The sequence below is a fragment of the Stigmatopora nigra genome, chromosome 23 (assembly GCF_051989575.1).
Source record: "Stigmatopora nigra isolate UIUO_SnigA chromosome 23, RoL_Snig_1.1, whole genome shotgun sequence".
NCBI classification, from domain to species: Eukaryota; Metazoa; Chordata; class Actinopteri; order Syngnathiformes; family Syngnathidae; genus Stigmatopora; species Stigmatopora nigra.
In genome coordinates, this window is record NC_135530.1 from 2,972,099 (window position 1) to 2,991,342 (window position 19,244).

Below are 19,244 nucleotides of genomic sequence, written 5' to 3' on the forward strand. Positions count from 1 at the left end.
TTGGGGGTCTCGAACCCGCGGATCCCGACGCACAAAGGCGACGGTCCCGTCCTCCCGACGACTCCTGGGTGGCCTCATAAACAGGAACACCTGAGCCGGCTTGTCCAAATAAAGAAGCGGACCACAGAAGACGACGGAACATTCTTCTTCTCTTCTTGTTGATCTCCAACATGTGGCGCTAGCCGCTAAAAGCTAGCCGCTAAGCTAGCTCCTCTCCTCTGGCCCGCGACGGAATTTCCTTTCCCGACGGCATTTTTTTATTGACGTTAGGGCCCCGGCGTGGTCAACCGGGGGTCGCGATGAGACACCGTGACATGTTGTTGACATATTTTCCATCCCGGTCAGAAAGGGAAGGCGCACATTCCGGCCGAGCCGGCGGCGTGACCTCCGGAAACGAGCGCCGGCCGCAAAGGTAAGCACAGTCCAGGTGGCCGATATTTTTGGGGCCGACTGCGGTTAAAAATAGAAGGAGATGTCTCTCATTCCCGGAATGTTGCCGTTTTTTAGCGGTAACCTTGTCCTCGGATGCACCGCCGTTGTTAACAAAGCCTTTACACTTTGACCCGACCATTTTAAGTCCACCATTTTAGCTTCTTTCTGCTCTTTTTCATATGCAATAAGAGATGGCGTTAGCATCTTTAGCATGTTACGCGATGAGGAAGACTTTTTGAAACGAAACCAAGACCCCAAAGCCAAACCGGGGGCGGCCATTGAGCCGCGTGTTGTGGTTTCCTGTCAAGCTGTGAACAAGAAAGTGACTTTTCCAAGCTCGCATGAAAAGACACACTTGGAAAAAAAGATGTTTCTATTTTTAGTGTGCTTGTCAAAAGCGCTATCTGACGGCCTGACTCATAGCGGGCGTCGTGCGTGCTAATTGGGCGCAAGACGGGGACTTTTTCAGGGGCCCCCAAGGGCTAAAAGCCCCACGCCTTCTTTCTTTCAAGCTAGCGTATTTGGCTAACATGCTAGCGCTAGAACGAGTCAGAATGCCCGCCGGACGACCTCCGGGTATCTGATAAACGTGTTTGCCCAACGCGGGCCGTCACAATGGCGTCCGTGTTGATCTCTAGCTTTGCGGCCCCGACCATGCCGGGAATTCCGTAGCGAGTCGGCGCCGCGTTGCTTCACGTGCTCCCCGGAAGTACAAACAAACAATCGGTGGGCCAGTCGCGTAGTTTGGTCAACTAGCAAAAGCCGCAATCCCACGCCTCTCGCCAGCGCCGAGTCGCTTTTGCGGCCTTGACAACTTTCCGCCTTCTGGAAGACGTTAGCGCTTCCTTTTAGCGCGTCTGCTTGGCCCGCCGCAAGTTGTGCGTTCATCAGTTGTCGACGTAAAGGAGGAAGACGGATGCGGCAAGGCAAAGTGGGCGGAGTCACTGAAAAGGGAGATGAGAACCACCAAAAGGTCACCGCCGTGACCTTTTGCGATATTGCAGTTTGTCCCCGAACGGTCGCACGTCTTTCCAAACCCACTTAAGGCCGTTTTCCACTTTGGAAGGCGCCGAAGACTCGGTGGCGAGACGCCATCTTGGTGATCCAGTCTGATTTTTCCAGCTGGTTAAAAATAGAATTGGCGCCTGAAAGAAGAGCGCCCGTCGAATTCAGCGTCGACGAAGCCAGGCCGCAAATTTTAAGTTGGAAATTCCCTTGACGTGATTTCGTGGAGGCCCGTCCACGTCCGGAAACGCCGATGGGACGCCTTTACGCGGAAGTGATGAAGAAGGGTTATGATATCCAGTTACGCAACTTGCGCTAATGTTCGTTAGCGTGCCGCCTGAGTCATCGGGTCATTATCGAACATTAGCATCAGACGCCCGTCGTTGGCGCTCTGTCAATTAGTGGCCATGGCGGCAAGGGCGTCCCTCGTCTTCACCACCCGTTTTGGAAGCCTGTTTTCTGGCGCCAGGTTTTTGGATTTAGCGCCAAGTCCGGGTCCGGGTCCGAGGCGACTCCCGGCGGGGCGACGGACGGACGGGGATCGGTCGGGGGATCGGTCGGGGGCCCGACCCGGCCCTTTTCCCACCACCCGGCCCTCTTCCCGCCCGGCCCTTTTCCCGCCCTCCCCCGACGTGTATCCAGGCCCCGCCCCTCGGCCCTTCTCCCGTTGATCCCGATGCTCGTGGGCGCATTCCCGCATCGGCGCGACATCTGGAAACACGTGTGTGCGCGCGCGGCAAGTTTAGGCACAACGACGAAACGACTGGCTGAAGAAAGTGTCAGCCTGACTTTCCTCCTTGGAACATTCTTTTTCTTGTTTTTGTTGATCCTGGAAAAGATCGCTCGCAAGTTTCCCACAGAGTTTATCGGGCATTCAAGATGTGGCGTTCGGGCATCCGTGGCTTGGTACTGGCCTTCTTCTTGCTCTGCTCGCCGGCGCCCGATCACGCCAGACCCGTGGACGCTTCACCGCTTCAGCGCCCTGCCGCCAGAATGTAAGTTCTTCTCATTTTTTTCTCCATTGGCTTTCTTGGGGCTACCTGGACGCGGCCTGGATTCGTTAGGATCCCAATTTAGGGCTCCGCTTTACCCAAAAAGTCATGTTTTTTTATCCGATTAGAGTTTTTAGTCCCCCAATAAAGATGGAAAATGACAGTTGAGTCTTTGTATGAGGACCAAGAAAGAGAAATTTGGGTTCTGTTGAGAGGTTGTGGGTCAGAAAAAAGTCGCCCAGAAGCAGAAAATAGCCAATGGATGGCAAGAATGGACTATATATGAGAAACTGTCAAGGTGCCTTGGCGGGCAAAGGTCAAGCGGACTGGGCTCGTTCTGGACGGACGCTGGCCGCTCGGGAAGGGCCCCCGTGGAGGTTCTCCACCCGGTTCCTCTTTGGGCGTGTTTGCAGTGTTTGTATGCTCAGAGCGCCGTGGCTTTTGGTTCCCAGGCTTCCCGCCTCGGCCGGGCCCGCGTGTTTGTTTAGGACTTGAGCGTCCCGAACGGCTGAGTAACCCGATCCGGGCGGCGGGAAAGATAACAACGCCAAGACGGACAGCTCTCGGGAAGAAAGGAAAAGAAGAGCGCCGCCGCCGCCGGTTGGCTTCAACCCATCTGGTCTGAAATCAAAGCGCGGCCGGCCAGGTGCCGCCCCGAGTTAATCCCACGGGCCCGGGGTCGTCATCCGCGTTTTCCATGAGAATTTTGACGGGAAATGACCACATGTTAGCGTAGCCTTTAAAAATCGGCCTTTTGTTTTTGTGCAGGAGGCGTTCGGTGACCCACGCGCAGCTGATGCACGACAAGGGACGCACCCTGCAGGACTTTAAGCGCCGCATGTGGTTGCAGGAGCTCCTGGACGAGGTCCACACGGCCCAGATCCGACGGGCCGACGAGGACGACCCCCCACGCTCCAAGAACCCCGCCGGGAGCAAGGACTCGGCGGAGGAGAACGAGGGCGCCGGCCCGCCGCGAGAGAGCAACGAGACGTTCCGAGACGGCAAGCAGCGCCGTAAGAAAGGCCGGGCCGGCAAGCGGAAGGATGGCGACAAGAAGAAGCGGAGGGCACGCTCGCCGCCGTTGCCCCGCCCCTGGGACGGTAGCGGCCGGCGCCCTGCGTTCTAAGCGAGCTCGGGTCGACGTTAGGCGCTGAAAAACCAGAAGAAGAAGAAGGAGCGACTCCCAGGCAGTCGTCCGGCTGTTTGGAAAGACCAGACGAAAGAAATGGCTATTTATTGTGTACATAGAAAGAAAAAAGTGGTAGAATAGAAAGTGACGTGAAAATGAATCTTGTTTGTTTTCATTCTTGTAACTTATTTCGGTTCGAATGCTGTATTTATTGGATGTCCTCGCTTTGGTTTTCCACCATCAAGCACTTTAGACCAACAAACTTGTCAGTTTGGACTTTGATCTCCCCTTTTCCTTGCCCTCGTGTCAACCATGGCTTTCCCTGCTGGCTGTGTTTGGAACTTGCACTGAAATTAAACGTATGACACTACGCCGGCGCTGGCCTCGTCTTCTTTACCTTTTTTCAATTATAAATTGAATGGAGAGGGGAAAATTGACAAATTAGCAAAAAATGGATCGACGCGTCCATTAGAAAAGACTTAATCTGATCAGGGAGCAAATTCGGATAAACACATCGCATTGCAAAACAAAGTGCTCGTGTGAGCCGGAGTGCAGTACCAAATGTCACCCGAGGAGGGCAGCATTACGCCGTAGCGTCTACCTTTAATGGGAAGAAGAAGCCAGTCCGCAGCACGCAAGCAAGCAAGAAAACAAGCATGGGTGCACCCGGAGGCAAGATCAACAGACCCAAAACAGTAAGAAAAGGCAACTTGAAACGCTCTCCAAAAACGAAACAAGATGCTATCACAGCAGGTCTAGGCCGATTAGTTTTAACTGCGTTTTCCGGCTCTTTTGCGCCTCGGACGCCAACAAATAAAACTCCCTAAATCCAGTTTTTCCTCGAGGCTGAATACGTCGAACTTTTTTCTTCTTCTATTGAGTACAATTCAACCAATGTCATTTTTATGTGAAGGTATGTGAAATGAAGGCGGTGTTTTGAGCAGATAAGAAAGAAGTTTCGAAGAATTCGACCTATTAAAGAAACTACAACAAATTAGCTTTAGCTAAAGCGCGGTCATCTTAAATAGGGATGCTAAACCGTGTGGATAGACGTATTTCGGAGGGTTGGAAGTGATTTATCTTGGGGCAAAACCAGTGCTAGTATTATAGTCGAAATATTAGAACATTGTAGCAAGCTATTCTGTTTAAAATGCATGAAAAATAAAAAAACAAGCGTAACAGACGCTATGTTTACATCATAACTTCTTAATCCTGCTGTTTTGGGGCTTTCTGAAGGGAAAGATATTGAAGAATGTCATCATTTAATGGCAGTCAACCGGTTGTGTTGTGCTAGGATTTAGGCAAGAATCTCTTCAAGCGCCGTCGGGTTCTGTCGCGACAGAGGAGGAAGAAGAATCAGATCGTGGGCGCCGTGGTGGATCAAGGACTCATCACCAGGCATCACCTCATGAAGAGGAAGTGGGTCCACATTTTGCGCTTGCCCAATGGGTCGGATTGGTCACTGGGGTTTTCTCATTTGTTCTCACCGCAGCACCAATCCCAGGGCCAACATCACTTTGTCGGGGAAGAAGAAACGCAAGCTCATCAAGCGGCTCCAGCACCTTCGAAACGACAAGGCGCGAATGGAAGGTGACTTGGCGAGGAATAAACGCTAGTTAGCTTGTGATGTCACCCGGATTGATTATTGTTTTTTTGTCTCAAACAGTGGCAACCACGGTTTCTATCCCGATGAAGACGAAGGCTAAGAAGACGAAGGGCGCGGCGGGCTCCCAGGACGTCGTCATGGACGAGGCGGGAGACGCTCAAACGCCAACGACGAGCGTTTAAAAGAGATTTTTTGGGGCGTCATCACCAATGTGTACAGTGATTTTTTTTTTGGATACCAAAAAATACATTTTAACCCTCCCCCAATATGCTTTCCTTTGTTCTGCTTGATTTTTTCTGCATGCTCTATTAGCTTTGTGTCAGGGAAAATAGGCAAAACAATTTGAACCTCATCATGCCTTGCTAATTGTTGTATTGTTATTTATGATTAATTACTTAAGCAAACTGCATCTATTTTATTTATAAATAAGTAGTGATATATTTATCTAAAAAATAGAATGTTGAAAAAAAAGAAGATGGAGCTATTTTTAAAACGATTGAAATAAAAAAATGGCGAAAAAAAATAGGCGTCTTGGCCTAGCCCCGCCCTCTCCCTTCCATCCCCCCTCCCGGAGGACAAAGCCAAAAATGGGTCATCTGCCCGGAACAAGACAACCAGAGTCGTTGCGTTCTGCTGCTTCTCCTCGCCATCACCGAGACGGAGCGGTACCGGACAGGTACCATAGAGGTACCGGAGCGGCTGGTCCGGGATCGGTTCGGCGGCTTCGAATCCCCGGCGTGCCGCTGACGGAACCGCGTTGGCGACGAGCGCCGTGCACCGCCGACAGGTAACGCAGGGAGGTGTGGGCATAGAACCGGACGAAGCGTACCGGCCGTCGTATTCGGCGTGACGCGAGCGGAGCGGACCGTTGTAGCGTTCCAATCGGGATGACGTCACCCGTTGGCTAAACAAAGAAGACGAAGCTTATGGAGCTTGTTTAGCTCGGCTTGCTCAGCCATGACTCCGCATATTGATTAGGATCGGGAACGCTTTTAAGACGTCATCGGGGTCGCTCCAAGGTCCGTTTACACTTGTCCATATCTATCTTGCAGTCAGAGTCCGTTCAGGCGCACTTTGGACTCCGGAGGTTTCGCTGAAGCCCACCAGAAGAAGACGACCGAGAAGATGACGTTCACCTGACAGACGCCTTCTCCTCTTCTTTGCAAAGGTCTGCACTTCTACTTTTTTTAAATCTTAAAAATTATTTTTGGCTTTTCTATTTGGGCTCATCTTTGGTCGTTAATTTAAGATGTCGGATTTGCCCCAGGTTATTTTGTTCCCGTCCTGTGCCGGCCCGCCATGATCCGGGCCCTCCTATTGGCCTGGGCCCTGACCCTGGCCTGGTCCCGGTCCGAAACGGAGCGCTGCTACTCGCGGCAGCATCAGAACGCCCAAGTGGACGGTCGTGCGGCGGCCCCGGGTTTCGCCCTGGACTCAAAGGTCTTGGCATCGGAGCAGGACTGCGTCCTCACTTGCTGCTCCCGCCAAGTGCGGCACGGTGAGAAGCGCCTCGACCCGAGTGGGCCGGACGGCGCCGTGACCGAGACTTCTGCTCTGCGCAGGCGCCAAGTGCAACGTGGCCGTGTTTGATAGCAACAAGCGCGACGGCGAGGACAACTGCTTCCTATACCACTGCCCCTCTGAACGCGACTGTCCGCTCAAGAAGGCGGCGAGCGGCGTGCGCACTTACGACATCTTCAAAGGTGGTTTCCTATCCTTCCGCTCGCTTCCTTTTTTTCCCTTTTTGTGACGACTCCGCCCTCTCACGCAGGTTTGACCCACCCGAGCGCCGTCCATCCGGTGTCCGCCGCGACCGACGGACCGGTGGCCGTGACCGTGGTGGCGGCCCCTCTGGCGAACGTCACGGTCGCCGCGGCCAAGAAAGTTGAGAAGACGGGCAAAAAGCAAAACAAGCCCAAAGGAGGCAAAAAGAGCAAAAGTCGGCCGGGCGGCGGCCACGAGGAGGCTGAGGCTGCCGGCGACTTGCCCGTGAAATTGACATCTCCGGCAACCGTCCCCATCGCTGCGACTCCTCCCCCCGCAAACTCGACGGAGTTTCCTAGGACCGCCGTGACTCCTGCTTTGAGGCCAACTCCTCCTCCCACGAGGGTGGCTCCGACAACGACGCCCCCAAAGACCCGAGCCGGGACGACGACCACGACGAGTTTGGCTCCGAAGACCGTGCCAATGACGAGTCTACCTCGGAAGACATCTCCGCTGGCAGAGACGACGACGCGCCCAAGCACGACAATGGCTCCAAAGACTGCCAGCCTCCCGATTGAAACGACAACTCTGCCCCCCGCGACCCATCCAATGACTCTGCCACCGGTGACTCCGCCTGCTGTCACTCTGCCACCAGTGACTCTTCCACCAGTGACTCCGCCCCCCGTGACTCTTCCACCTGCGACTCTGCCACCGGTGACTCCGCCTGCTGTCACTCTGCCACCAGTGACTCCGCCCCCTGCGACTCTGCCACCAGCGACTCCACCCCCCACGACTCTGCCACCAGTGACTCCGCCCCCCACAACTCTTCCACCCGTGACTCCGACCCCCACAACTCTTCCACCTGCGACTCCGCCCCCCACAACTCTTCCACCTGCGACTCCGCCCCCCAAGACTCTTCCACCTGCGACTCCATCCCCCTCGATTCTTCTTCCACCGGCGACTCCGCCCCCCACGACGTTGACCGAGCCCGCACTAACGGCGTCGGAGGCGGCCCCGCTCAACGACAATCACCAAAACGCATCGGTCACCAAAACGGGGCCGAGGAGCAGCACGGTGGCGTTGTCGGTGGCCCTGGCGGCTATGCTATTGCTAGCTTTGGCGGCGGCGGGGCGCAAGGCCATGGAGTCCTTTGACCGACGTCACTACACCCGGCTGGAACTCAACGACCTGCACTACGACCTGTGACTGGGAAACGGCAAAGTATGGCCAGACTTGGGATTTGGTCAGCGCGAGTGTGTCTCAGTTGGGACGCGCCTGGACGTCCCCGCCACGGCGTCCGACTCAGGAAGACTCTTCTTAAACAGATGACTGGCACATAAAGACTTTGTTTATAATAATAACAATTTCATGCACGTATTTTTCTCCACTCAACACATTCACTAAATAATAATATTGATTAACTTGACACACGCACACACTTTGGATGTAACACGTTTTCACATGAGGCGTTTTTTCTTGTACTCAATGCCTTTTTCAAGCTTTTCTTCACAGTAAGGCTGCAGCGCCCCTTTGTGACCAGCAGACGGCGACAGATCTACGGCCAATTTTCATCACTTGTTTTTTTTTGGTATTTTTTTTTTTTACTTTTCATGCTTAAGCGCTTGTTCCGAATTTGATCAACTTCTCCAATCTAGCGCTGATTTTGCAGTGGTTTTCTTCTACAAGTACGCATTAAATAGTGACGTTTGTTTCTCATTTGGAGCTCAAAAGCAAATGTTATTTAATGGTGAAAAGTGTGTAGAATGGCTCAATTTGGGCGCACAACTTTCCAAGGTTTGCAGCCGAAGAAAAATCAAGAGGGGCGTTTTCACCTACAAATGATACGAGGTTGACAGGAAAAAAATATCTAACTCCTTGCTTTCCATTCGAGTTATGCAGTGGGAGGTGACAACTTGTTTTGTCTGGGTTGACGTGATCCAAAAAAATCACTAGGACGTAATTTTGCGGAAAAAATGACCATAAGTGTCACAATCGATTGCCTTGGCGTGTGAAGCGGAGAAGTTTGTTGGAAGTTTACCACTGTGTTGTAAGCGGGAGAGAAAGTAGTCCCTGTGGAATGTGTTTGCCTTTGCGCGAGAACGCGCTGGCTGGTTAGCTCGCGTCAAGGGGTTGTTTCCTTCACCAATTTTCGTCGGGTAGGAGCCAATTACAGTGTACGAAGTGGCATTTTCATTTTTGGGTCGCCCGTTGCAGTGCTAAACCTTTTCGCACCCCCGACAATAGCGGAGCGGAGGAGGGTGGGAGGGAGTTGGGAGGCGGACGGATACGGCGGAAGCTCCACAGGACAATGTGTAGGCGAGCTGCGGCTTCCTTGGGAGACTTGGAGCGTCGCACTTAGCAAACAAGAAAAGCAACAAAAGCCACGAAAGCAGCAAAGCTAGCGGACATGCTCATATTTGGAGGCCCCGTGACCGTCTAAGCTCTCCAGCAGCCGTGCGTCGTCGCCTGTCCTCGGCCGCGGTCATGTTTTTCCTGGCCGGCCGCTGACGAGAAAGCAGACGCGGCGGCGAGAAAGCGGAGAGAAACATGAGCGGCATGGCCGTCCTCTTGCGGACTCTACTGCCGCTGGCCACTTTGTGCCTACTGCTAAGAGGTAAGAGGCGATACGGGGGTGTCTTGTGAGGGTGGGAATGGGGGGTCTCCGACCCAACGCTGGCCCGCAAGGACCACTTGGGTCGAAGCCTCGCGCTTGTTTTGCTCACGGCCCGCTTGGAAGTACCTCGAGTCTGTCGCTAGCTTAGCCATTCCTAGCCTAGCCTCGCGTTATGGGCTAGCTGAGCTAAACCACAAATGGCTGTACTCTCGCACTTTGGCCAAGTTTGCTGGAAAATGATCGTCCGTCAACACTTGGCCGCTCGCCTCCAACTTTAGCTTTTTTTCTTCTTCCTCCCCCTTCTCCTCACTTTCCATTGTTCCACTAACACTCGGTTTTTACCCGCAGCCCTTCCTTCTTCTCGCTTTTCTTTTTTTCCCCCTCTCGGGCGAAAAAAATCACGAATGTCAATCCAGAATGTCGCCAAGTGTCTTGTAAAAGTGCACATTTGATATGAACTAGCAACCAGAGAAGTGAATGTTTTTAAGACTTAAGCACCCCCCAATCCAGGAAAACTCGCCAATATGAAATATTTTTCGACCTCGAAATTCTCTAAACTTGTTGCCCCGTTCCCCACAAAATGTGCATAATCCAATACTCGCCAACATTGACAAATCTTCCATTTTTTAAGACTGTGGCTTAATGTTTTGACTCTGTGAGATTGTTGTTGTAGCGCCCGTTTTTTGTGTGTGCGCAGGCGAGCCGCTGCTGCTGTACGCCAACCGGCGGGACCTGCGCCTGGTGGACGCCGGACGCGAGCGCGCCAACGCCAGCGTAGTGGTAGGCGGCCTGGAGGACGCTGCGGCGGTGGACTACGTCTTCTCACGGGGGCTGGTCTACTGGAGCGACGTGAGCGAGGAGGCCATCAAACGGGCCACCCTGGAGCCGGCGGGGGGCACCAGCGACGTGCGCACGGTGGTGCCCGGCCTGGCCTCGCCCGACGGCCTGGCGTGCGATTGGCTAGCCGCCAAACTCTACTGGACCGACTCGGACACCAATCGCATCGAGGTGTCGGAGCTGGACGGGACTTTGCGCAAGGTTCTCTTCTGGCAGGAGCTGGACCAACCCAGGGCCATCGCCTTGGACCCGGCACGAGGGTGAGTCCCCCACCTCCATTACCTAGTAGCCGCCCGATCCGACTTGACTCCCTTGTGTCATTTTTTTTAGGTTCATGTACTGGACGGACTGGGGTGAAATCCCCAAGATCGAGCGGGCGGGGATGGACGGCACCAATCGCTCCGTCATTGTGGACCGCGACATTTATTGGCCCAACGGACTCACGTTGGACTACGAACTGCGAAAGCTCTACTGGGCCGACGCCAAACACAACTTTATCCACCGCTGTCACCTGGACGGCACCAACAGGTAGCGCACGTACAAAAATCTCCCATTCTTTTCTATTTGAACTATGATTTTTACCGTATAAAGCAGGGGTAGGGAACTTATGGCTCGCGAGCCATATGTGGCTCTTTTTATGAATGTATATGTCAAGAATTCAGACTTTTTGTTTTCTCCATTACTTAAACGTCCAATCATTTTGGTGCGGGTCTCCTCCCAATCAAAATGGTTTGGACATCTTGTGCCGTCTATCGAGACCGTTTTGTGAAATGAGGGCCTTTTATGGGTTTAAAAGAGGAAAAATAAAATCATAATTCATGCTTGAATGTTGTGAGCAAAAGTATGCGCGTACCAAGTTTGTAGTAAAAACCTGTGTGTGTGTGTGTGTATTTTTTGGACCGGTGTACTGTTGTTTAGTCTTTTCTCCAAAAGGAGTAAATGGAAAACAGATGTCCAAGTTTGATTTGCTGCCGTGTGACGCTCTCGGGCCGACGGACGCTAGTTCGCTAGCATTTGGACTTTGTTTTGGCTGGACTTTGTTTTATTTATTTGATTTTTTTTAAAAGTTTTTTTCTGTGCATTTTTTGTGGCAGGGAGGTGGTAGTAAAAGGCGAACTGCCTCACCCCTTCGCACTCACCCTCTTCCGGGACACGCTCTTCTGGACGGACTGGAACACGCACTCCATCCACTCGTGCGCCAAGCGCAACGGCGCCGACCAGCGCGTGGTTCACTCGGACATCTTCTCGCCCATGGACATCCACGTCTTCAGCGCCGAGAGGCAGACTCCGAGTCAGTGGCGTTCTCCGCCCAAGCCGAACCCAGTGGGCGGGGCTTCTGATGCCTTTGCATTTGTCTTGCAGCCAACACGCCATGTTCGCAGGACAATGGCGGCTGCTCCCACCTGTGCCTGCTGTCCCCGGACCCGCCCAACTACCGCTGCGCCTGTCCCACCGGCGTCCAGCTGCTGCACGACAACGAGACCTGCCGCGACGGTTAGAGCGACAATTCTATCAACTGATCCGGTACTCGGTATCATTTTAAAGCAGGGGTGTCAGCCATATTAGTTATAATATTTAGATTTTTTTAATAAATGGATTAAAAGCCCGGAATATTCAGTTTATTTATAGATCTAAAACATTGTTTATTTGAGCTTTTTTTAAAAATATATATTTTTAGATTTTACAAAATGATTTTTGAACTAAAAACAGGACAAAAATGGATTAAAAAATGACAATTATTGATTTAAAAGGGTGAAAATCAGAAAATTTATTATACTCTATCATTTTAATTTGGTCCTAAAACAAAAAGTCGATTGACTTTTCCGGGCCACACAAAATGATGCGGCCGGCCAGATTTGGCCCGCGGGCCACCACTTTGACACCAGTGTTTTAAAATATTGGACCATCTGGGATTGGTTCCTGACATCCAATATCCATGTGTTTTCAGTAGTATTTATAGTAGTTTATTACCTAATTTGTTTTTTTTTGTAACATTTTCCGTTTGACGGCGGCGTTTTTGTCCACCAGGCGCCACGCGCATGCTGCTGCTGGCCCGCCGGACGGACCTTCGCCGCATCTCGCTGGACACGCCCGACTTCACCGACATCATCCTGCAGGTGGACGACATCCGTCACGCCATCGCTATCGACTACGACCCGGTGGAGGGTTACATCTACTGGACGGACGACGACGTGCGGGCCATCCGTCGCTCCCTGCCCGACGGCTCGGACGCCCAGTTCGTGGTGACCTCACAGGTCAACCACCCGGACGGCGTGGCCGTGGATTGGATCGCCCGCAACCTCTATTGGACCGACACGGGGACGGACCGTATCGAAGTGACCCGCCTCAACGGCACCATGCGTAAGATCCTCATCTCGGAAGACCTGGACGAACCTAGAGCCATCGTTTTGGACCCTGTTGCCGGGTAAGAACTTTCTTCTTCTTCGCTGGCGTTTTCCCAAATAAAATCCAAACCGACGTCAATTGGATATTTTTTGGACTCTTGAAAAATGCTGTAAATCCCAGCTAATGCTTTCCCAAATGTGGAGAATGATTACCTTTTGCTTTCCATCCAAAACATCTGCTTTTACTTTGGAAGACAAAGAGCTACAATGTTGTGAACCTCTATGGAGAAAGTCATAGTCCGTCCGGTTAATGGGGAAAATACAGCTTTTTTTTTGTCACTTGGAAAAATGTAAGAGGAGTCCCTTGCCTTTTTTTGTGGAGGGGGATTACCGTATTTTCCAGACTTTTTATCATATAGTTTTTACTCTAGTGTTTCGTAGGCTGTAAATGATGAACAAAAAAAACAATGTTATACTAACAGGTGTTATCTTTAGTTGTATTGATGGCGCTGTTTTTTTGGCAGGTACATGTACTGGACAGACTGGGGTGAAGTGCCTAAAATCGAACGCGCCGACCTGGACGGCACAGAGCGAGCGGTTATGGTCAACACGTCCCTGGGGTGGCCCAACGGCCTGGCGCTGGATTACGACGAGCGCAAGATATATTGGGGCGACGCCAAAACCGACGTGATCGAGGTAAAAATGTGCCAAAAATCCCACCGGCCGCCACGTATTCTACGCTTTCTATCGGACGGGTGGCTACGAATGCTCTGCTGCCTTATTTCTTTCTTTTTTTTTTCCTTCTGTTTTTTTTTTTTTTTTGTGTTTTCCCTCCCCCCCGGGCGTCTTTCCAGCTCGCACATCTGGTTCCGATTGCGGCGGCTCTGCGGCGGGCCGGTTTAGAATAGAAGCGGAATGCGAAACATCGCCACACTGAGGTCAAACCTTTTTGGCTCGACCCGAATATTCAGAGCCGGTCTGCACAAAGCGGCGTTCCTCCTTTCTGAACCCTCTTGCTTAAAAAGTGTTGCAAAAAAAACAACAAAAAAACAACCCAAAAATAAACATGTGTTTCATAACAGGTGATGAACATGGATGGGACGGCACGGCGGATCCTTGTAGAGGACAAGCTGCCTCACATCTTTGGCTTCACGTTACTGGGCGACTACATCTACTGGACGGACTGGCAGCGGCGAAGCATCGAGCGCGTTCACAAGCACACGGCCGAGCGCGAGATCATCATCGACCAGCTGCCCGACCTCATGGGCCTCAAGGCCACCTATGTGCACCATGCCTCGGGTGAGGAAACACAGCCGCCGGCTTCCCGTCGGAACCCCTCCCCTCGGTAGCTCAACCCCGCCCCTCCTTTTTACCTCCGCAGGGACCAACGCGTGCGCGGAGAACAATGGCGGCTGCAGCCACCTGTGCCTGTTCAAGCCGCAAGGTCCTCAGTGCGGTTGCCCCATCGGTTTGGAGCTCATCGCCGACATGCGCACGTGCATCGTACCCGAGGCCTTCCTGCTCTTCTCGCGCCACACCGACATCCGCCGCATCTCGCTGGAGACCAACAACAACAACGTGGCCATCCCACTCACTGGCGTCAAGGAGGCCTCCGCACTCGACTTTGACGTGACCGACAACCGGATCTACTGGACCGACATCACGCTCAAGGTCGGTCAATGGCTAGAGAATCGGTTTTCGGCGTGGGTGCGAGTTACTCAAAGCCGCCTTGTTCTTTTCCGGCAGACCATCAGCCGCGCGTTCATGAACGGCAGCGCCCTGGAACACGTGGTGGAGTTCGGCCTGGACTACCCCGAAGGAATGGCGGTGGACTGGTTGGGCAAGAACCTGTACTGGGCCGACACGGGCACCAACCGCATCGAGGTGGCCAAACTGGATGGCCAGCACCGCCAGGTCCTGGTCTGGAAGGATTTGGACAGCCCGCGCGCTCTGGCGCTAGACCCGGCCGAAGGGTAAGTATTCCTGCCTTTTTTCCCGGCGCCCCGCCCCGCTTACCGACTCTCCTCCTCAGGTACATGTATTGGACCGAGTGGGGCGGCAAGCCCAAGATCGACCGGGCCGCCATGGACGGAGGCGGTCGCGTTACCCTGGTGGCGGACGTGGGCCGGGCTAACGGACTCACCATCGACTACGCCGAACGGCGCCTGTACTGGACCGACCTGGACACCACGCTCATCGAGTCCTCCGACATGCTGGGTAGGGCTCAACGCCAGTTAGGGCCGTCTCTTTGATTTGGACGGGTTTTTTTCAATGTTTTTTTTTTTTTTTTGTGTGGACGGCAGGTCTGGATCGAGAAGTGATCGCCGACGATCTCCCCCACCCGTTTGGCTTAACGCAGTACCAGGACTACATCTACTGGACGGACTGGAGCCAGCGCAGCATCGAACGCGCCAACAAGAGCAGCGGGCAGAACCGCACGGTCATCCAAGGCCACTTGGACTACGTGATGGACATCCTGGTCTTCCACTCGTCCCGGCAGGGCGGCTGGAACGCCTGCGCCTCCACCAACGGCCACTGCTCGCACCTTTGCCTGGCCGTGCCCGTGGGCAGCTTCGTCTGCGGCTGCCCCGCCCACTTTTCCCTCAACTACGACAACAAGACCTGTAACGGTGAGGGACGGCGTGGCTGGGCCAGGCCGCCATCGCCTACCGACCAGGACTTGACTTGAGCTTGTTTTTGTTTCCAGCGCCCACGTCCTTCCTGCTCTTCAGCCAGAAAACGGCCATCAACCGAATGGTGATGGACGAGCAGCAGAGTCCCGACATCATTTTGCCCATCCACAACCTCAGGAACGTCCGCGCCATCGACTATGACCCGCTGGACAAGCAGCTCTACTGGATCGACTCCAAACAGAACGTGGTGCGCCGCGCGCAGGAGGACGGCAACCAGGTAGGGCCGCCGCATTTGGCGTGGCCGCCAAGAACACTTTGTGACGTTTGCCTTCCCTCCGCCAGAGCACCACGGTGGTGTCGGGACTACAGCTCTACGACCTGAGCATTGACATCTACAGCCGCTTCATCTACTGGACCAGCGAGCTCACCAACGTCATCAACGTCACGCGCACCGACGGCGGGCGTGTGGGCGTGGTCTTGAGGGGCCCCCATGACAAGCCTCGCGCCATCGTGGTCAACCCGGAGAGAGGGTGAGGCCCCCCCCCTTTTCTGAAGCCTGAATCTGAAACCCAAAGCAATTCTCTTCTAACCTTTGATGACGGTTCAGGTACATGTACTTCACCAACCTGTTGGAGCGCTCGCCCACCATCGAACGTGCGGCTCTGGACGGCACAGAGCGCGAGGTGCTCTTCTTCAGCGGGCTGGGCAAACCGGTGGCGCTGGCCGTGGACAACGAGCTGGCCAAGCTCTTCTGGGTGGACTCGGACCTGCGCCGCATCGAGAGCAGCGACCTGTCAGGTAGTCGTCGTCGTCGACCGTCCGTCCGATTGCTGGTGGCGCGCCGCGGCGGGGACACACCCGCGACGGCGGGCTAACCTCTGTTCCTGTCCCGCCGGCCCGCCTACCCCAGAACCCCTCTCCCCTCCCCTTTCCCCCTGAGTTGTCCACCCGTTTGGTTGCCCGATTTTTTTCCCCAACCGACCGCCTTGTTTTTGCGGGCTCCCCGTCCGTCGTCTCGCGCAGGCGCCAACCGGGCGGTGATCGCCGACTCCAACATCCTGCAGCCGGTGGGGCTGACGGTGTTCGGCAAGCACCTGTACTGGATCGACAAGCAGCAGCAGATGATCGAGCGCGTGGACAAGACCACGCGCGAGGGCCGTACCAAGATCCAGGCCCGCGTGGCCTACCTCAGCGACATCCACGCTGTGCACGAGCTGGACATGAGGGAGTACGGTCAGTGTTCTGGCCCTCCATGTGAGTGAGTGAGCCCCATGCTTAATTTCGTCCCTCGCCCTCTCAGGTAAACACCCGTGCACGTGGGACAACGGCGGCTGCTCGCACATTTGTGTCGTCAAGGGCGATGGTACCACGCGCTGTTCCTGCCCGGTCCACTTGGTGCTGCTGCAGGACGAGCTCTCCTGCGGAGGTGAGTGTCGGCGGTGGCGTCCGGTCACGACCCTTCCCCTGACGACCCTCTTCCGCCCACCCCCAGAACCGCCCACGTGCTCCCCGGAGCAGTTCTCGTGCCGCTCCGGCGAGGTGGACTGCATCCCGCGGGCGTGGCGCTGCGACGGCTACGGCGAGTGCGACGACAACAGCGACGAGGCCGACTGTCCTGTGTGCTCGGACAGCGAGTTCCAGTGCGACAGCCGCCAGTGCATCGACCTGGCCCTCTGGTGCAACGGCGAAGCCAACTGCCAGGACCGCTCCGACGAGAACGACAAGTGCGCCGGTGAGGCTAGCCGGACGGCCCCGGCCGGGGAGGCGGCGCTCGGTCCGCCTCCTTTTTGTTGACCCCTGCCCCCTTTCCCCGCAGAGCGCTGCCCACCCGACCAGTTCATGTGTGCCAACCGCCAGTGCGTGGCCAAGCACAAAAAGTGCGACAACAACATGGACTGTGCGGACAACTCTGACGAAACGGGCTGCTGTGAGTGCCACGCCCACGGCGTCGTCTCCCTCTGCCCACCAATAACCCAATTCCTCCCCTTTCTCTCGGCAGACCCGACCGAGGAGCCGCCCCCACCCAACAACACGGTGGGCTCCATCGTGGGGGTGGTGATGGCGCTCTTCCTGGTGGCCGCCGTCTACTTTGTGTGCCAGCGCGTCCTGTGCCCTCAGATGAAGGACGACGGCGAGACGGTGGCCAACGACTTTGCCGTCCACGGGCCCTCCTTGGTGCCGCTGGCCTACGTGCCACACGCCGCCTCCCTCTCCAGTTCGCTGCCAGGTAAGAAGCGCCGTCGGGCTTGAACCGGGGGCCCCGCTGACTCCTCCCAATCCCGCCACCAGTCATGTCTGGAGGCAAGTCGGCCATCGGCTCGCTCAGCATCATGGGCGGAGGCAGCAGCGGGCCGCCGTACGACCGGGCCCACATCACCGGGGCCTCGTCCAGCAGCTCGTCCAGCACCAAAGGCGCTTACTTCCCTCCGGTCAGTTTTTTTGCATGGGCCGGGACGGACTTGAGATGCAATTTTCCCCCACTGACCGTGTATCCCCCCCCCAGATCCTGAACCCGCCCCCGTCTCCCGCCACCGTCCGCTCGCAGTACACGGTGGAGTTCGGCTACTCCTCCAACAGCCCGTCCACTCACCGCTCCTACAGGTAAGCTCCGCCGGCCTTCCGTATATCGGGATTGACCTTTTTTTGACCCACGCCGTTGTCATCCTCGGCAGCTACCGGCCGTACACGTACCGGCACTTTGCGCCCCCCACCACGCCGTGCAGCACGGACGTGTGCGACAGTGACTACACCCCGGGGCGGCGCGCCCCGCTCAAGTCGGCCGGGGGCCGCTCGGCGGGGCCGGCGGCGGGCGCCAAAGGTTACGCCAGCGACCTCAACTACGACTCGGAGCCTTTCCCTCCACCGCCGACGCCGCGTAGCCAGTACCTGTCGGCCGAGGAGAACTGCGAGAGTTGCCCGCCCTCGCCCTATACAGAGCGCAGCTACTCGCACCACCTGTACCCTCCCCCGCCCTCGCCCTGCACGGACTCATCATGAGCCTCCTCCTCCCCCCCTGAAACCCCGCCCACCCGCCAGTGTAAATATCAATTGTGCATAACCCAGGGCGAGAGAGGAAAAAAAAAACGGGAAGGCCGCCGAACATTTGTACATTGACAAAGAGAAAAACATATTTATATATTTTCTATACAGTGACGTCGTCGCCAATAGAGGTTTGTATTCTGACATTTGTACATTTTTTTTTTTAAGCAAAGCTTTTATTCAAAATCCCACACATAGAAGTTGCCTTAAAAGGACACGACGCCAAATACGGAGCATCCGCCATTCCAGTCTGCCCAGGCCCCGCCCCCTCGCCGGGACCCAAAACCAAAAGGCGCCGCCCCGCCGAGAAGCCGTCTTGTGCCTGAGCGCTGGGACGGCGAATATGTTTTTTGTTGTTTTTATTGTTTTGTAGCACACTAAGTGGATATATAAGCTAGACAGAAGGAGACGAAGCCTCGCCGAGCTCTCATTCCTATTTTTCTACGTACGCCGTCTCTCGCTGCCCAACGTGACAATCTCGGGCTTCACGGGAAGTGGAACCCAAGGGCGCCCAAGGGGACTGCGCAAAGACGGCGTTCTCTCCCTCAGTCCGTCCGTTGGTCCTCGTCCAGACCACCACCACCGCCGCCGCCTCGTTCAGGTGCCAAAGTTTCAAGAAAGTCACCCTCAAAGACTGTCTGTTCCCCGTTCAAGCACTTTTGTTTGTCTCCGGCCTGTTGTTGGGTTCTTTGTCTACGGCCCCAGCGGCTGCAACCACAAGCTGCTCTTGTCTTTTTGTTCCATTTGGTTCGACATAAAGCGAGTGACATTTTACTTCTGCCTGACCTGTCCGCCTCCTTCATTTGTCTCAAAGTGGATATTTCATTTGGGATGAGGTTGAGGTCAAGGGGGCAATGTGAAATAAACCACTTGAAATTTGTGTAGATGGATTTTTGACCTGTGATGAC

The 19,244-nt window shown here is 54.8% G+C and overlaps 4 protein-coding genes across 5 annotated transcripts; all 4 read left to right on the forward strand.

Moving 5' to 3' along the window:
* Positions 1-2,104: 2,104 nt before the first annotated feature.
* On the forward strand, positions 2,105-3,933 carry pthlha (parathyroid hormone-like hormone a). Its single transcript, XM_077709703.1, has 2 exons — positions 2,105-2,432; positions 3,198-3,933. The coding sequence occupies exons 1-2, from the start codon at positions 2,317-2,319 to the stop codon at positions 3,553-3,555; spliced, it is 474 nt and encodes a 157-aa protein (XP_077565829.1). The 5' UTR covers positions 2,105-2,316; the 3' UTR covers positions 3,556-3,933.
* A 162-nt stretch (positions 3,934-4,095) lies between these two features.
* c4h11orf98 (chromosome 4 C11orf98 homolog) lies at positions 4,096-5,433 on the forward strand. The gene is made up of 4 exons (XM_077709704.1): positions 4,096-4,253; positions 4,853-4,977; positions 5,051-5,148; positions 5,225-5,433. Exons 1-4 carry the CDS (start codon positions 4,215-4,217, stop codon positions 5,344-5,346), a joined length of 384 nt encoding a protein of 127 aa, XP_077565830.1. The 5' UTR covers positions 4,096-4,214; the 3' UTR covers positions 5,347-5,433.
* Positions 5,434-5,759: 326 nt separating this feature from the next.
* mansc1 (MANSC domain containing 1) lies at positions 5,760-8,584 on the forward strand. Its single transcript, XM_077709711.1, has 5 exons — positions 5,760-5,951; positions 6,217-6,332; positions 6,432-6,662; positions 6,727-6,867; positions 6,936-8,584. The coding sequence occupies exons 3-5, from the start codon at positions 6,464-6,466 to the stop codon at positions 8,072-8,074; spliced, it is 1,479 nt and encodes a 492-aa protein (XP_077565837.1). The 5' UTR covers positions 5,760-5,951; positions 6,217-6,332; positions 6,432-6,463; the 3' UTR covers positions 8,075-8,584.
* Positions 8,585-9,164: 580 nt separating this feature from the next.
* On the forward strand, positions 9,165-19,116 carry lrp6 (low density lipoprotein receptor-related protein 6). 2 transcript variants are annotated; one of them, XM_077710017.1, is made up of 23 exons: positions 9,165-9,482; positions 10,180-10,579; positions 10,650-10,847; positions 11,414-11,610; positions 11,682-11,813; positions 12,348-12,744; positions 13,189-13,360; positions 13,747-13,963; positions 14,046-14,335; positions 14,411-14,637; positions 14,697-14,881; positions 14,968-15,294; positions 15,372-15,574; positions 15,640-15,827; positions 15,905-16,095; positions 16,321-16,530; positions 16,598-16,723; positions 16,790-17,029; positions 17,114-17,224; positions 17,297-17,524; positions 17,587-17,726; positions 17,801-17,898; positions 17,970-19,116. In XM_077710017.1, the coding sequence occupies exons 1-23, from the start codon at positions 9,416-9,418 to the stop codon at positions 18,292-18,294; spliced, it is 4,869 nt and encodes a 1,622-aa protein (XP_077566143.1). In that variant the 5' UTR covers positions 9,165-9,415; the 3' UTR covers positions 18,295-19,116. The 2 variants fall into 2 exon arrangements, with proteins under 2 accessions (XP_077566143.1, XP_077566142.1); XM_077710016.1 differs by having other exon boundaries at positions 17,114-17,524.
* Positions 19,117-19,244: the final 128 nt, after the last annotated feature.

Coding starts and splice junctions, on each gene's coding strand:
- pthlha (XM_077709703.1), top strand. CDS start 2,317: ATGTGGCGTTCGGGCATCCGTGGCTTGGTACTGGCCTTCTTCTTGCTC. Junction 2,433..3,197: donor CAGCGCCCTGCCGCCAGAAT/GTAAGTTCTTCT, acceptor GTTTTTGTGCAG/GAGGCGTTCGGTGACCCACG.
- c4h11orf98 (XM_077709704.1), top strand. CDS start 4,215: ATGGGTGCACCCGGAGGCAAGATCAACAGACCCAAAACA. Junction 4,254..4,852: donor AGATCAACAGACCCAAAACA/GTAAGAAAAGGC, acceptor GTGTTGTGCTAG/GATTTAGGCAAGAATCTCTT. Junction 5,149..5,224: donor CGACAAGGCGCGAATGGAAG/GTGACTTGGCGA, acceptor TGTCTCAAACAG/TGGCAACCACGGTTTCTATC.
- mansc1 (XM_077709711.1), top strand. CDS start 6,464: ATGATCCGGGCCCTCCTATTGGCCTGGGCCCTGACCCTGGCCTGGTCC. Junction 6,663..6,726: donor CTCCCGCCAAGTGCGGCACG/GTGAGAAGCGCC, acceptor TGCTCTGCGCAG/GCGCCAAGTGCAACGTGGCC. Junction 6,868..6,935: donor CACTTACGACATCTTCAAAG/GTGGTTTCCTAT, acceptor CCTCTCACGCAG/GTTTGACCCACCCGAGCGCC.
- lrp6 (XM_077710016.1), top strand. CDS start 9,416: ATGAGCGGCATGGCCGTCCTCTTGCGGACTCTACTGCCGCTGGCCACT. Junction 10,580..10,649: donor GCCTTGGACCCGGCACGAGG/GTGAGTCCCCCA, acceptor CATTTTTTTTAG/GTTCATGTACTGGACGGACT. Junction 17,727..17,800: donor AAGGCGCTTACTTCCCTCCG/GTCAGTTTTTTT, acceptor TCCCCCCCCCAG/ATCCTGAACCCGCCCCCGTC.